This window comes from Alligator mississippiensis, chromosome 1 (assembly GCF_030867095.1).
Source record: "Alligator mississippiensis isolate rAllMis1 chromosome 1, rAllMis1, whole genome shotgun sequence".
NCBI lineage: Eukaryota > Metazoa > Chordata > Crocodylia > Alligatoridae > Alligator > Alligator mississippiensis.
Window position 1 is genome coordinate 344,135,077 of NC_081824.1, and position 17,726 is coordinate 344,152,802.

The window sequence follows — 17,726 nt, forward strand, 5'->3', positions numbered from 1 at the left end:
CAGAATGCTTATCATTCTGTAAACATCACCTTTGCATGTGTTCAGGATTAATAGTATTGTTCTGCTCCTGAAACTGTTAGAGCATAATGAGGGAGACCGCTTTGGGTCTAAACACCTCATTATTTTTTCCCAGATATACAAGGGCAGAGTGTATGAATAATCACTACGCAATCAAAATGTTTCCAGCCTTAAACCAAGGTACAAAAAACCAAAGCTTTCTTGATTTGAGCATTTTGGTAATTATTTCAATTTCGATTTGTATAGGTAAAAAAGTAAAGCCTAATCTGATTTATTTGGGACAGTGGACAAAAAAATGTATTCCTTCGCTCTAAAACTAACCTCAAATTCTAGTTCAATTGTAGACATGAATTTAACCTATACATTTACAGAATTTGACAGGCTTGTTTTGTCCATTTTCCCACCACTCAGAATTGTTCACTACAAAATTCAACCTCTACTAAATGCTATTGCAATTATTTTCGACTTAAGTAAAATCTTGAGAGCAGAGACAGCACAATTAAGAAAAGGATGGAAAATAATGAAGGCAGCAATGTGGGAAAAAGAAAAGGGAAACAAATCAGAGTGGAGAGACTTAGCAAGAAGACTAAGAAAGAAACCAGAGGTGGAAAGATATATCATTTGATTACAAAAGCCAGATTTTGCCCTCAGGAACTGGACAGCCCCAATGACTGCAACAGGATAGCTCAGGATTAGAATATGCATGACAGCAGAATCTGGAGCTCTATGCAAAAGACAGAGCAACTGCTTTGGCCAGCCTATCTTTAAAAAGAAGAGGTGATGCTACATTTCCATTTAGATAGGAACATATTTTTAAGCTGAATCAACATTACAAAATAAGGTTACCTTACTGGGAGTGGTGGGGCAGAGCAGTTTATAACCATAAATTACAAGCATAAACCATGAAAATGTAAGAACTCTAGGAGTTCTACTTATCTAAATAAAAGGGCAATTAAACATGTCCTGTGCCACAACTGCTTGTGCCTTTAAGTAAAGGACTCTCTTTCATTAAATCTGAATTTTCCCTATTTTTTTTAAGCACCTAACACATCTCAATAGCATGTACCTGGAATTCTTCAGGCAAACGTTTCTCCTCTGGTACTTGTACCTTCTCCACTTTTGTCATAGCTGTTAGCATTAATGGTTCTTGCTTGGCACCATATTCTAGAGAAGAACGAGAGATAAGAGCTACAGGAAAAGACGATTACTTCTGCATTACAGGCAATCATTGGTATCACTTCTTGCATCAAACACAATTGAGCACTCACTCCAAAAAGTACTTGAAACAAATACAGCCAAATCTCTCTCTCATATTTTGAAGGATGTATTCTTCTGGGATACTGGTGGTTCACCCCGGTGTAACTTCAGTAACATTCCACCACAGATAAATATGACCCTATATTTTCATGGGCTTTCATTTCCAAAGTGCATATAGGAGCATTAATCTTTCATATGGCATAAATCTAAATGCAATACAAAAGATTCACGTAGTCATTTCAAATGTGATTGAGTCAGTAATGCAATGTATGACATTTAAATTGTGTCCAGTTGACAAATGACCATAAAAAAAATCTTCTGTTGAGCCTATTGGTTAAGTAAACTCAAAAAAACGTGGCCAAACAAAAAATTAATCTATCAGGTTGTGCTCATTTTTGTGTACAGGTTTTCTTACTATAAATTCACAGACTCGACATAGCCGAAGTATAATTGATGAAGGCATTTTTGTCTGCCGAACAGCTTCCCCTAGCACATATTGCCACTACCAAAGGATGTAAGATCAATTTCTCATTTGTCACTAGGCTCATAAGAAAAGAGATTTAGTTGGTATTCCTCTTTTTGAACTAATTTAATGCAGCTGAAAATCTGTGACCAAATTAAGGGTGTAAAATAGGATGCACTTCCCCACATACAATATTTCTATAGCCCAGATTCTAGGACAACACTGACTGCTAGCTTTACCATATATATTTATGGAGAATATAGAGGAAAACAGGAATCTAACCCAGTTTACCCTGGCACAACACAACCTGATAACACAAGATATAATACCCTAATGTACTACAGGTAAAGCAGAGGGACTATGACAGCCAGCATACTGCTGCTGTAAAATTGTTAATATATGCTCAAGAGATCCCAGGAAGTGGGCCCACACACCACCACCACCTCCTGCCCCCAACTACAGAGGAAGGCAAAACCAATCTGGCCATGGAGTAGAATTCCTTCCTGAACCCAAATATGATAATCAGTCTGACCCTGAACAGAGGCAAGACCCTCTAGCCAAGAACTTTGAGTTTAAGTCCCAGAAGGAGCACTGGCACACCCCAGTTTAAATCCCCAGCCTTAGCTGCAGTCAACATCAGAGGCGTGCAAAACGGGCCATATTCGATCTGGATTCAGATTCAGCCCGAATCGGGGACAGTGATTTGATTTGTTGATTCAGATCACTGTTCCGATTTGATTCGCCCCAATCCGAATCTGAAGATTTGATGCTGATTTGGAGAATCAGCGATTCGGCTATAGACACAGCTTTAAATGTTTTTTCTACATACCTCAAGGTACCAGGCGTGGCTCGTGATTACTGAGAAGCTGGGGCAGATGGAGCATCCCAGAGGAGCGTGCCCCTCCCCCCCACATGCTTGACAGTGAATCTGGAAGGGAACTGGAAGTACATGGCAATCAGCCATGGGGGGACCCCGAGTGCCCTCCCCAGACCTAGGAGGCACGAGTTGCCAAGCTGGGGAGATGCAGCTGCACGCTCCCTGGCAGACCCAGAAGTGGATCAGAAGGGCGTCTAGTCCACTTCTGGGTCTGCTACTGAGCACGCAGGGGACCCCCCCCCCCCCCACTCCTGTGGGATGCTCCATCCCCCCCAAAATAGCATTCACGAGCCGCCTGGTACCTCGAGGTATGTAGAAAAAAAATTTAAAGCTGTGTCTATTGCCAAATTGCTGAATCTTTCCAAATCTCTCTGAATTGATTCAGAGGGTTCCGATTCAGAGAGATTAAAGCTTCTCCCGATTCAATTCAAATTCGGAGAATTGGCCACCAAATCGGGCCAAATCTCTGCTGAATCCAATCAGCAACTGAAAGTTGCTGAAAGGGATCTTGGAGTCATTGTTGACTCCAGGATGGACATGAATCGCCAATGAGAGGAAGCGGTCAGTAAGGCTAACTGCACCTTGTCGTGCATCTACAGATGCGTCACAAGCAGGTCCAGGGGGGTGATCCTTCCCCTCTATGTGGTGCTGGTCAGGCTGCAGTTGGAGTACTGCGTCCAGTTCTGGACACTGCACTTCAAGAGGGATGTGGGAAACCTTGAGAGGGTCCAGAGGAGGGCCACTCGCATGGTCAGGGGGCAGCAGGCCAGGCCCTATGAAGATAGACTGAAGGGCCTGAATCTATTCAGCCTCCACAAGAGAAGGCTGAGAGGGGATCTGGTGGCCATCTATAAACTCACCAGGGGGCACCAGCAGAAAATAGGTGAAGCTCTGTTCCCCCCCCCCCCCCGGCACTACCTGGGATAACAAGGAATAATGGCCACAAATTGATTGCAAGTAGGTTCAGGCTTGATATCAGGAGGCATTACTTTATGGTTAGGGCTGCCAGGCTTTGGAATGGGCTTCCAAGAGAGGTGGTGCTCTCCCCTACCTGGGAGGTCTTCAAGAGGAGGTTGGATAGATATCTGGCTGGGGTATTATGATCCCAGCACTCATTCCTGCCCAGGGCAGGGGGTCAGACCTGATGATCTGTTCAGGTCCCTTCCAACCCTAGAAACTATGAAACTATGAAGCTTCGCACAGCCCTAGTCAACACCTAGTTCCTCTGAGGGCTTAAAAAAACCCCTGACACATGAAGGAGCATGGGGATTGGGGAAGAGACTGGAATTCCCTCCTAGTCCCATTTGATAACCAGCAAAGCCCAGAGGCCTGGAAAATACCCATAGAATTTATGCACAGCTACCCCTAGTTAATTCCCAGCCAGTGGCATTTCAACCTCTTCTTGAACACCTCCAATTATAGAGTCCACAACTTCCCTAGGCAGTCGATTCCACTGTCTCACTGTTCTTACAGTGAAGAGGGTTTTCCTGATATCCAATCTAAGCCTACTGTTCTGCATCTTCAAGCCACTGGTCCGCATCCTCCTCTCTACAGCAAGAGAGAAAAGGTGCTTTCCAACTTCTTTATGGCAGCTCTTCAAGTATTTGAAGACTCCTATCATATCCCCTCTTCAGCACCTTTTCCGCAAACTGAACATGCCTAGCTCCTTCAGCCTCTCCTTGTGTGACTTGTTTTCCAAGTCCTTCATCATCTTTGTCACCTGCCTCTGGACCCTCTCTAACTTGTCTGTGGCCTTTTTCAAATCTGAAGCCCAAAACTGCACACAATAAATGAGGCCTAACTAGCGCCCAGTAGAGAGGCACTATCACCTCCCATAGGTTGTACTTAATGCTTTTAGTGATGCATACCAAAACTGCATTTTTATTTTGTGAAGCTGCATCATACTGCAGACTCATATTGAGTCTGATCTACCAAAACTCCCAGATCTTCTCCATAGTGCTGCCATCCAGCTACGTGTCACATATTTTATATCTGTATTTTTGATTATTCTTCCCAAGATGTAGCATCTTGCATTTGTGGGCATTGAACTTCATCCTGGCAGCTTCAGCCCAGATATCCAATATGTCCAACATGAGAGCAAATCTTGTTCCCTCCTCCCATACATACTGGCATACTAGATCAAACCTGGAATGGAGTGCTGTACCCCAGTATTCATGCATGAGAACCACGTGCTTGAGAAGCCTTCATAGGGAATCTGAATCCCCTCTTTATTATGGCGCACACATCCACATGTAGCTTGCCCAAACACTATGTGCCCACATGTATAAGGGGTAAAGTTTGGAGACATCTGGAGGCCAAAGGTAAAACGAACCAAAGTGAGGAGCAGAAAGAAAATAAACTATGCAGTTTCATCAGTCTGCTACCTCATCCCTCTTGCACAGAAAGGTTGGATTTCCAAAGTCCAGAAGATGCTATTGGAGCCAGTGTTTTGACAAATAAAGGCAAGAATTGCTTCTCTACTCTAGGCCCCATAAATCAGCATGTAGCACAGCCTGAATGAAAAAGAACAATACTGGTTTAGGTAATTTAGAAGAAAAAAAATAGAGGAAAAAAATGCCACTCTCAGTCAAATGTGAAAAGCAGAACTCCAATACAAAGAACAGTTGACAGTTTTATTCCAGACCCAGTTGCTAAATAAAAATAGATGCAAATAACTGGAAACTTCATCACCTGAGTAAGATTACTTTTGAGAATAACTGCTTCTATATGTGTGTTCTTGTATACATGCACATATGTGAGTCTGTATGTTCCTTATGAAACAAAATAAAAAACAAATACATAAAAACAAGGAAGTGAAAGGAAAGGAAGAAATTTATTGTTGAGGATACAGACAGAACAGAAAAGTCAAAGTAAAAAAGACACTGTGAATCACATCTCACTGGAAACAAAAGTGGAACCCTGGGAATCATTTCCATACTACAGCCCTAATTCTACAACTAGCATCCTGGACAAGGACTGTTGAACCAAAGAGTCTGAGCAGGCAAAGCAGTCTACCCAAACCAAATTGCAGTCATCCCAGGACCACGGCCCAGTTTCCATAACATCAATACAAATACCAACCCAAAGAGCTGGCAGCCACAGAGAAATAAAAGGACCTAAAAAGCAATAATTTTAAAGCAGCAGAGACAAAACAAATCTGGTTTGTTAAAAAGGATTAATTTAGAATATTATAAATATTCTCTACTTTTACACCCTCCCACTAAAAAGTTGACATCTTTTCACTTTAGAGAGTCAGATAACATTACTCACATGTGGTAAGGCATTATACCATTTTTCTATCAGTATCAAATAATAAAAAATAAGAGTATATCAATATTGCTTTCCCTCTCCTTCCCCAGTCATTCTTTTGTAGGCATACACAAAACAACATGTTCTCTTTGCAGCAGCCTTTCCCTAACACGTATTGTTCCCGCTTGTCCTCACACAACAGTATTATCTCCCGTATCAGCTACTCAATAAAATAAGCAAAGGTCTGATTCTGCAAAGACTTAGAGCACATGCTCAACATGTCTAGTCCAACTGAAATCAATAGCAGTATTTACTTTGTGTACAGTTAACTGTGTGCTTAAGTGTTTGCAGGATTGGAGCCTAGGGAATTGCACCATTCTCTGCTCCAGTAACAATTCAAGGAAGGGAGGAATCAGTATTGAATGGCAAGGGGAAAAAAGGGAAAAAACTGATGGCGTCCAAACAAACAAAAATAATGCAGAGGGTATTCCAAATAAAAGACTGAAACAAATAAATAATAAATGGCATATAAACTCTTTTCATGTTCCCTGCTGGAAAGAAACACTTGGAAGAAACTGCTAGGAAGTAAGAACCGGCATAGTATAAAGGATTCAAACATTTACCTACTTAAACCAAGATCAGCTCATTTGCAGAAGCTGTAACAGAGCTCCTAAAATGCCTGAAGTGAAGAGATTTACTTATCCAACAATCTGTAAGCCTTGTTTCATAAGGCTGCAGAAACCACTGGGTTTGTCACACTGAAGTGTGGCATTTATCCGTTGACAAGTCACTCATTGAACTGTATTGATGATTTTGCTCCTCATAACTATATTTATGTTTCTAAGAAGATACAGAAATATAGATGTTTTCTGACAATGCAAACACGCTCTGAAACAATATTTGCATATCATGTCCTTGCCTTCATCATATACTCCCTGCTGATATGCTTCATAACAGCAACTCACAAGTACAGAGAGAGAACGTGGCACGCTGGGTGGTGTTATCGAGTGGCTTTAAACTCCTTATCAATCTAATACTATCTGGGCTACTTAGTCTAAGCAAAAGCTTATCAGCTGTTTGTCATTCATACAGCCAAAGATAAATCTGAAAGTAAGCAGCAAGGCAAAGGAAGTGAGGTTAAGTGCACTACAAATCCAATTTTGTTATGGTCTCTTCTAAAAATTATAATGGAAGGGCAAGTATTTAAATGGCACAAGCTAATCCAGCAGTAGAACAGCTCATGTAACTCTACTGAACTCATAAAAAGCACATCATAATATTGAATAGAATTGATTTGAGAACTTGAATATCACAAGGCAGAACTGCAAAATGAGATCCCATCTGTTCCCAAGTTCAGAAGTCTGGTAGCAGTGTTAGTTTTTTACATCTTTATTGATGAGAATGCAAACTGTGTAAGTGTTAGCATTGTTGCACACTGGTAATACACAGAACATAACCACTCCACTCTCAAATCTTCCTACATAAAAATGCTAAACATTGCACTGGGATCCCTGATGAGCACAACAATTACACTGCCACTTTTGGACACAACATTAAGTAATGTTCTGTTACACCAAATTTAATTAAACTTGAACTTACCATCTGGGTCTTTAAAAGTTAATGTGATGAACTTGCTAGCAACCATGAACATGAATATCACCCAAAAGCATGCAGCTAACAGCAACCACTGGTGGTGCATGTTGTCAGATAGGAGCCATATAAGACCTCGGCAGCTTCCTGCTTTAAAAACAAAACAAAACATTACATAGTGTGGTTAGATGGAACACTAGGATCGTTCTACATGCACTTTAACCCTCAAACATCTAGATGTATATGCCACTTAAGAATGTTTTAAATTACTTGGAACATTTCAAAAGCACACAGGGAAAGAACTATTCTGAACTGTTCCTCTGTGAACCGGTTCACTGTTATGTGCAGACACAGAGCATTGTGTGCCTAGTGTCCAGTCAGTCCTCCAGGCATCCCAAACTTAACTGTTCCTCACAAGGCCTTGCAGGGCAACGAGCTGCTCTAGGATGCAGCCAGGACTCTACTGCCCAAACATCTATTGCCTACACCAGCATTTCTCAACCTGTGGGTCGCAAGAATATATGAAAGGGTAACAAACTTTAAAAAAGGAAAAATGTTGGAAACCATGGCTTTTTCCTTGCAGGCTGGCAGAGTTCCAACCTGCCAGGGGCTGCTTGGGGGCCCCCCATCACCCCCACACACATGGGGGGGTAGGGCTGGGGCCTAGGTGTGGGAGGCAGCAGGTTGGGACTGGCCACTTACGTTTACAAATGGGTCCTGGTACAAAAAAAGATTGAGAATCACTGGCCTACAAGACCAGAGTCTGCAGGAGTGATGTGATAGCAGAAAGCCTTCATATCAGTTTCACTTCCCTGCTTCATTTCCCTGAACAGCAGGGTCCCAGGCTCATGTAGGGGGTGTGAAAGGGGGGTAGCCAGATACTGGGGTTATTGCATGGCCTCCTGCTTGTGCTTCCTGGGAGCTGGGTGCCCCCCCACACACTCCAGCCAACCTCAACAACTGCACTACTTTTCAAGCCCTGCCCTGGAAAGCAGACTTTGTTGATTTTACCTCCCTCCCAGGGACTCTAGGTTCCAGTCTCATATGGGCCCAGGGGTGGAAACATAGGGGTAGCCAGGTGCTGAGGAAGGGGTAGCGCTATGCTTCTGGTTGAAAAAACATGGAGCTCTTGGAGGGCCCCTGAAGCACAAGCCCTCTAGAAACCACAAGCGGGGGCCACACAACTCTTTCAGCATGCGGCTACCCCTCCATTACACCTCTCCACCCCAAATGAGCCTAGGACCCCCCTGAGTGGAGTCCGTTTCCTGTGTTGGGGTCTAGGCTGCTGCCCCCTCCCCACACACACTTTTTTTAATACTTTGGATTCTTATTTGAATTTGTTACGTTTATCACATGCATCATATTTGTACACCCAACAGTGCTAACATTGCATGGCATCCTGTAGCACCCCAAAAAGGATCTCAAAGCACCTCACAGTGCTGTGGCACCCTGGCTAAGAATCACTGATTTAAAGTTTTGATGGGCAAGGATTTTTTGTGATATCTTTTATTGGACCAACCGTAGAGTTGGGAGATCTGTTGGACAAGCTTTCAGGCATCCAGTGTCCTTCCTCAGGCCCCATGGTTTTGATGCAATTTTACTACTAATAAATAGCAGCAAGAGATTATAACACTATTTATATTATAATATCAGCAAGGGGCTGTGCCCAGCTTAGGGCTGCTAGTCTGCTAAGTCCGGGGTGGGCAATTATTTTGGCTAGAGGACCACTTAATGAGTTTTGGTGAGCTGTCGAGGGCTGCACACAAGATGTTTTAGAAGGTATGATTTTAACAAAACATATACAAAAAACAAATCATATATTAAAAAACAACCATTTACTATAACATATTTTAATTTAATTAAAAAAATGTTTGTCCTGATTCATGTTTTTTGACTAGTGTTTATAGAGGGCATTGCATAATAGCTAAAAATAAAGCCTTACTCTTGTATATTGTAGGGGTGGTGGGATGCATGTGGAGGAGGGGTTGGAGGAGTGGGGGTACACAGGTGCTAGGTACCCAGAGCTGGCTGGGAGTGGGGGGAGGGAGGGGAGGGGCAAGGGGTATGTACAGCAGTCCCCCATCCAGCCCACAGCTGCCCCTGCAGCACTCTGCATGGGGCTGAACCCTACCTGTTCCCACATGGGGCAGTCTGCACCGCACTCCCCCCAACCCCAGAGCCAGCCCCTCCTAGCACACACAGCTTCCCAGTGGGGCTGTTGCTACTGCAGCTGCCTGGGTGGTGCTGAGCTCAGCCCCAGGCAGAGCACCGTGGGCCAGGTCCAACCAACTAGTGGATGTCCACCTGCAGGCCAGACCCAATCAGTTGGTGGGCCAGATCCAGCCCATGGGCCATGTTTTGCCTACCCCTGTGCTAAATACTGTATAGATGCAGGGCCGTCCCGGGGGGGGGGGGGGAGGGTGGTTAGCAAATTGGGGCAATTGCCCCAGGCCCCATGGTTTGGGGGCCCTGCAGAGCCAGGCGGAGTAGCCACAGCAAGCTCCCCCCGCCACTGAATCCGCCGCCAGCTTCCTTGTGTCCGGGGGCAGGGCCCCACACAGGCTGATTTGCCCCAGGCCCTGCATCCTGCTCAGGTCGTCTCTGTATAGATGTATATTAAAAGATCATCTCTACCTCAAAGACTTGACAATTCTAGATTTCTATCCAACAACTGGATACGCAGAGCTGAGCCTCTGATCTCACACAGAGCCTCAAAGTCAGCAGCACTCCACAAGGCTGCAGGGAAAGATCAGATTGCAGGATCAGGAGCTTAATTTTAAAGAAAACCACAAGTGAACAAAACAGACAGGAACAAAGGGAAGAGATGCCAGTATAGCAGTAAAACAAACATACTTAACAAACATATCTACCCCTTTGTAGATATGTTAGACTAGGAAAAGATGTACCAAGGAGGAACTTGTTAGAAGAAAGATGCCTTGTTTCTTATACACCTATTCAAAAGTACTTTACTCTAAATCATAAATGGTATAGAAAAAATGAAGAGAGAGCTGCTACTCATCACATCTCATAATACCAAACTAAAGCATTAACGATGAAATCAAGCAGCAGGTATAAAGCAAAGAAGAGGATGTGCATTTTTACACAATGCATGATTAACTTGTGGAACTCCCTGCCATGGGAAGTTGTGGAAGCAAATAAACTAAGCAGACCCTCAAAGACGGTTTAGACAAATTTAAGGAGAATGGGTCTATCAGGGGTGATTAAATATAATCATAAACATAATTGTAGGGTCAGGACGTCCCTATACCTATGAGTAGAAACAGATGTTGCTTTCTGTTCACTTTGTGCCATAATAAACATTTTTACAGTGGCACAAAGCAAAAGTAAATAGATGTCTATACCCTTTGTCATACCACAAATACCCAAAAGGTAGTGGCTGTGACAAAAGGTAATAATAATTTGTGCTGCTTCATTGTGGCAGATGTTTATTTGCTTTATAGCAGGGGAGTGCAAGCAGCCTGGAGCTGCCCATAGCCTTCAGTCACCCAGCATCTGCCCAACTTTCCCCATTTCTAGAGATGCCCCCAGGATCTGTGAGGTGCATCTTTGGAAGCAGGGTTCTGTAAGATCAACAGATAGGAAAATGGGTCACTGTTTCGCCCAATGAAGGGGATCAGCTGTGCCAAAACACAACCTGGCACAGATGATCCAATTCATTTGGTAACATCTATTTCTAGCCACAGATCACCGGTAACCAGGAGCATATGACAGGGGATAGATCACTTTTGACATGCCCTGTTTCTTATACACCTATTCAAAAGCACTTTACTATTTCTCAAGAACCAGAATACAGACCTAAACAAACCATGGTATAGAAACCCCTATGTGCTTTCATTTAATGAAGTAGCTGTAGCTTTGGCAATGTTTTGTTGGTTACAGGTGAAATGGAAAATCTTTAAAAATAAAAACCAAAACGGTCCAGAATCCCAGGTTTTCAATGTTAAATACTGGTATGTTTTTAAAATGTATGATGGGATTTTCAAACATACTCAGAAGCCTAACTCTAGCTGGCAAAGGACCAACTGGATTTCCAGGAGAGCAGTTGAGCTAATCTTGGAAATAAAACTTAAATTTACATGACTTAAAAAAATTCTACGCTATCTCCACTTGCTTGTCAGGTCCTAAAGACCCTCCTCACACTTGATGTTTCTCTTACAAAAAACAGAGCAGAAGCTGCATTCCTAACCTTGCTTTGTTTGTATGTATTAGCTCAATTGCTGCTGGAGAAACACAACATACCCAAGGGCCTGGATTCAAGTCCTGGAAGTTCACCTTTACATGAACTCTTTCCCTTGAATATAAATAATGCAACTTTGATGATGCTTACCAAAAGACAACCCAAAACAAACATGTCAAACATTAACATCAGAATTTACCTGCCCCTGAAGGGCGATGTGAAGCTATCTTTACTTCTGGAGGAAATCTATACACTCTGGTAAGTCCGAATTCAGCCCTTCAATAATCAGGTGCAACTCCACTTGACTTCAATTGGACTCATATCTGCTTATCCCAACAACAAACTCCTTTGTGTAGCTGATTAAGTGACCTGCTGAAGAGCTCACAGTTAGTAACAGAGCTGGAGAGAAATCAGGAAGTATGGGTTGGATGAATGGACTGTAAGGTCAATAAAAAACTGGCTTGATCATCAAGCTCAGAGGGTAGCAGTAAATGAATCAATATCTAGCTGGCAGCCAGTATCAAGTAGAGTACCCCAGAGGGAGAGGGTCAGTTCTGAAGCTGGTTTTGTTCAATGTTTTCCTCAATGATCTGAAAGATAGTGCACCCACAGCAAGCTTACAGATGACAACAAGCGGGGGGGGGGGGAGTAGTAGATATGCTGGAGGGTAGTGCTAAGATTCAGAGACCTCAACAAAATGGAGGATTGGACCAAAAGAAATCTCATGAACTTCAATAAAGAGAAGGGCAAAGTCTTGCACATAGGACGGAACAATCTCATGCACCAGTACAGGCTGGACACTGACTGGCAAAGCAGCAGCTCTGCAGAAAAGGACTTGGGGGTTACAGTGGACAGTAAGCTGAATGCAAGTCAACAGTGAGCCCTTGTTGTGAAGAAGGCTAATGGCATACTGGGCTGCATTGGTAGGAGACCAGCAGATCAAAGGAAGTGATATTTGCCCTCTATTCAGCACTAGTGAGGCCACATCTTGAGTGTATTCAGTTTTGGGCCCCCCACTACAGAAAGGATGCAGACAAATTGGCGGGTCCAGCGAAAGGCAACAGAAATGGTTACGGGGTTGGAGCATATGACTTTTGAGGGGAGGCTGAGGGAACTGGGCTTATTTAGTTTGGAGAAGAGAAGACTGAGGGTGGATTTAATAGCAGCCTTCAACTACCTGAAGGGTGATTCCAAAGAAGATGGAGCTAGATTGTTTTCAGTGGTGGCAGATGATAGAACAAGGAGCAATGGTCTCAAGTTACAGCAAGGAAGTTTAAGTTAGATATTAAGAAAAACTCTCTCACTAGGAGGGTAGTAAAGCACTGGAACAGGTTACCCAGAAAGGTGGTAGAATCTCCATTCTTGGAGGTTTTCAAGACCCGGCTAGACAAATATTCACCTGGGATGATCTAGTTGGGGATGGTCCTGCTTTGAGCAGGGGGTTGGACTAGATGACCCCCTGAGGTCCCTTCCAACTCTAACTTTCTATGATTCTAATACTGGCTCCCAGGTCCCCGCTTATATCTATACCCACATTGTTTGAAATATGTAAACAAGATTTAAAAAATATTATGTAGTCCTGGGTGATTTATTAGTTCACCACTTCATTCAGAAGAAACAAAGCATCTGTTTCTGGAATGCGATTTGCAAGACTGACAATCAATTACCAACTGATGCCCTCCTTACCCCCACCCCAACCTTTCCCATAAAACTTAAACAACAAAAATAAATGAGATTTTCCACATATCTCAGATAACAGAAAATGGACACAACTGCTGTACCAGAACTAATGTTTTCAGTGTTCACGTTTTTTCAATTCACTTTTTAACGTCCAGCTATGAAAATGCATCCAAGTAGGCTTTTTGTCAAATGCAGTGAAAACCAGATTCCCTCCAATATCCTGAACACAAACAAATAGGCAAGCAGAAGAAAACAAAATCAGAAATCTAGGGACGTAAGTAGGTAAAATGAATGGGGGAAGAGGCATGTAACATTATCCCTATCACTGCAAAGGGGAAAATCACAAGCCTTTTAGTAGGGGTGTGTGAAACAGGCCGTACTAGATTTGGATTCGGCCCAAATCGGGGACAGTGATTTGATTTGTTGATTCAGATCACTGTCCCCGATTTGATTTGGCTGAATCTGAACCTGAAGATTCAATGTTGATTCAGAGAATCAGCGATTTAGCCACAGACGCAGCTTTAAATATTTTTTCTACCTACCTCAAGGTACCCGGCGCAGCTTGTGAACGTTGAGATGCTGGGGGCAGATGGAGTGTCTCACAGGGACCCCCTGTGTGCCCGGTAGCAAACCCAGAAGTGGACTGGAAGTACTTCTGGTCCACTTCCGGGTCCACTGCCATGTGCACGGGATAGGGGGAGAGGCGCTCCCTCCCCCCCCACCCCCGTGTCCTCCCAGCTCAGTGATTGGCTGCAAGGGGACCCTGGGTGCCCCCCTCCCCAGACCCAGAAGACACTAGTTGCCAAGGCGGGAGGCTGGGGGGGGGTGGGGCCTGCGTGCTCCCGGGTGGACCCGGAAGAGGAACAGAAGTGCTTCTGGTCCACTTCTGGGTCTGCTGACAAGTGCGCTGGGGAGCCCCCCGCAGTCCTTTGGGACATTCCATGAGCCCCAGCACTGCAGCACTCATGAGCTGTCTGGTACCTAGAGGTATGTAGAAAAAACATTTAAAGCTGTATCTATGTCCAAATCGCCAAATCTTTCCGAATCTCTCCAAATCAGTTCGGAGGGTACCAATTCGATTCAGAAAGATTAAAGGGTCTCCTGATTCGATTCACATATTCGGCCACCAAATCAGGCCAAATCTCCACAAAATCAAATCAGGGACTGAAGTTTTGCATAGCCCTACCTTTAGCTAGGCTGGGGAACAACCAGGCAGTTTTTAGTTTCTCACTGCATCATTTTAGTTTGAAGCTGAAAGTGACTATTTTCTTCATTATTTCACTTCAAAATACCTTTTTCCTTAAATGCTGTCTATAAGAGTTGTGAGAAAGAAAAGTATGTCAACTATTCTTTGGAGTAAGTAGGCTCAACTAAAGACTGAACTCTTCTACACTCCCAGGAAGACAATTCCTGTTATCTTCCATTTTCTACTGTAATTCATATATTCTGGTTAACAACTAAGCACTCCATTTATGAATGATGCTCCTTATTATCAAAAATTGAGTCCAGAAAGAACAAGGACCATGCCCTGATTTCTACAGCAAGTTCCCACTGATCTCTTTCCAGCCTCAAACCAGCAATAGTCCAAAAACATCAAATTGACAGATGGCATCCTAGCACAACACTGTTACAAGTTCTACCCCAAGACTCCTGCTTGAGGTGCTCGAGCCCCAGAGGCACTCCTTTTCTTTTTGTCTTGGCTTTTCTCCATAAAACCAAGATTTTTACCTTATTTTTCAAACACTATAGCACTTTGACAAGGACTTGTGTTTATCTGGCTCTTAGTAATCAAAAGCAGATTCAAAGAGATCTTGCACAAGCCAAGAAGACTTTCCAGTATCCATACTTCTTGAGCTAGAACTATTCATAAACAAGAGTGGCAGAATGAGCCCTTCAATATTCATAACATCGCTCCAAGGAAGGCAAGTTTTATTACTGTGATGAATGCACAGCACTTGGTAAGGATTATTGATCTGTAGCCCAAAAATGTAATTTATGTATTGGATTTCTAAGAGGGTGCGTTAAACTATCAAAAGGGAGATGGTTCCAACTGACACGGCCTGCATGGTAATAGCAGAGGTATACACAGAAAACCACAGCAAGATCCTGGATAAAGCATAAGAAAAAAACCTCCCACATGATTTCAACCCAAGATAAGTAAGAGCAAAAAAAGACCTATCACCAAAAGGGGCCACAATTCAGGTAGCTCTGTAACAGCGACATGTGTACACATGCATAAATAGTAAGCATCTGTTTTTTCAGTAGAGATATAGTCTGTTTTATTTATCCTTATGCAAATACGAATCAAGTTGTGACAGAACTTTCAGCATGGTGGGCACTGCAGTTTGCTCTCAGCTAGCCAAACAAAACCACTCCTGTAATTAGCCTGCTCATTACCTCTCACAAGAAGCAGAGTTGCTCAAACTTATAAAGAAAAAAAGTGAAAAGTAATTACAATATTTTTAAAACGATGCCCCATAAGAATTAAGATTAAGTAAAAGTCTAACATTATCCCTCTCTCTACATCTTTCTCTGAGGAATTTTTCTATCATCTTCCACATCAGTCTACTGAAGAAACTCAGATATTTCGCCTCTCCTTTTCATCTCTCTGCAACTTACTCTCCTATTCATTCATCAGCCTCCATTGTCCCTGTCCTTGTGTTTGATTTTGTTTCCACAGCATCTTTGTTTATTTATTGAAAGCTTTTCTAATCTTTTGCATTTGGTTTTGAATGTTTTCATTCCCCCCCCTCCCCTGTCATTTTAAAGCCTCTTCTTACCCTGTTGTATGCTGGGACTGTTCAGTCTGTTCCTGGTCTCCTCCTCCTCATTCGGGTCCCACCCCGTTTTTCTTAAGAAAAGCTTCCTCACCATCTCTTTGCTTGCTTTTCTTTTCCTGTGCTCATTCATTATCTGCCCCAACATTGCACGGCACCATAAAGCCAGCCAGACCTCTTATTCAGTGTGTAAGTGGCCACCACATTTTGTTGGTCTTCAGCAAGCCAAAAATGAGAACCAGACAAAGTGAAGGCCTGCTGAGATCACCTCCTAGAGAAAATGAAAGGACTTGAGGGAAAGGTAGCTGTTTTTCTACAGGGAGCAATTAAACGACCTAGTGCCAGGCATTGAAGGGACACAAAATCCAGCACATACCCCCACCCGCTGTAATCCATTTGGCTTGAATGAAGCCCCACAGGCTTTATGGCTGTGCTGTTCCCCCACAAACCGCAGGCCTGAGGGGCCACAGCATGCAACCCCCACCTGCCATTTGAGAGCAAAATAAAAAAGCCACTGGGTGCCAGAGGCCACAAAAGCACCCCTGGGTAGACCCACACGTGTAGCTTACTAGGGAAGGAGTTTCATGCCAGCGCTGTATTCTGCCACTCCCTGAATTTGGGCTCACCGCGCACTCCCATCAAGAGCAAGAAAGGTCTCCAGGCTCCGCGGGTCCCCATCAACTTTCTCCCTAAAGGGAGGGCCCCCAGTCTGTTTTCCTAACAAAGTGCTGTCACGCCAGGCTGGTCTCTGGCAGCGCGGATCCCACCTCCTGCAGCAGGGTGGACTCGGCGTTTCTCAACCTGCGGGTGGCGGGAAGACAGTCGAGGGCTAGGAACAAACTGGAACCAGGGATTCTCTTTACAGGAGAAAAACGCGGGGGGCCACCGCTTGCCCCCTGCAGGCGGGCGCAGCTCCAGCCCGCTTGGGCCCCCCACACACTGGGGGCAGCGGGCTAGAAGCGAGGGGCACGGCGGCGAGCTTGCCCGTGGATGGTTACAAACGGGTCCTGGGGCAGAAACGGGAGGATTCGAGCCGCGCCGCTTCTCTGTGCCCGAGCTGGCTCGTGCCAGGGCTCCCCTGCTGGGCTGGAGGGGCGCAGCCCCCTGCCCCGCGGCCGCGACCCCGGGCCTGCTGCCTGCGCTGCGCTGGGCGGGGCGGGCCCTTTCCCCCCCGCGCGGCACTCACCGGCTCTGCGGCCCCGGGGCCGAGCGGGCGGCTGCGGCGGCGGCTATGCCGGGGCCTGCCTTAGCAGCCGGGCCGGGATCGCTGCTGCTGCCGCTGCTGCTTCATGCCCCGCGCCTGCAGCGGTGGCAGCTCCTCCCCGCCCCGCTCCTCTCAGCTCCATGGCCGCCTCCGTGCCCTCCCGCGGGGCCCCGGCTCCCAGCGGCGCGGAAGCGAGGGCCGGCTCCGCCCGCTCGCAGCGCCCGCCTCCGCCCGGCTGCGGCTCCGGGGGGGGCGGGGAGCCCGCGCCGGTTCTCGGGGCTGTGCGGCCGCCCGGACCTCACACACCCGCTGCGTCCCTCGCCCCTTGTCCTCTCGATCCGACACCCCACGCCTTCATGTCCTCATGATGGCCCCCCTACAGGAGGCAAAAGTGGGTCGCGAACACACTTGAA

General features: G+C 45.0%; 1 protein-coding gene across 11 annotated transcripts in view; it reads right to left on the reverse strand.

Annotated features, from left to right (window-relative positions):
* CHST10 (carbohydrate sulfotransferase 10) overlaps positions 1-17,537 on the reverse strand; it is a 30,631-nt gene extending 13,094 nt beyond the window's left edge. For 2 of the 11 annotated variants that reach the window (XM_019485070.2, XM_019485069.2), the window contains exons 1-5: positions 17,296-17,537; positions 16,679-16,910; positions 16,113-16,380; positions 7,464-7,604; positions 1,085-1,182 (exon numbers count right to left, since the gene is read on the reverse strand). In XM_019485070.2, the coding sequence (XP_019340615.1) occupies positions 1,085-1,182; positions 7,464-7,604; positions 16,113-16,257 (384 nt within the window). In that variant the 5' untranslated portion in view covers positions 16,258-16,380; positions 16,679-16,910; positions 17,296-17,537. Of the gene's footprint in view, positions 1-1,084; positions 1,183-7,463; positions 7,605-11,851; positions 12,025-16,112; positions 16,381-16,678; positions 16,911-17,295 lie in introns of all 11 variants that reach the window. The other 9 variants (XM_019485066.2, XM_059720996.1, XM_019485064.2 and 6 more) reach the window with 9 other exon arrangements.
* Between the last annotated feature and the right edge of the window lie 189 nt (positions 17,538-17,726).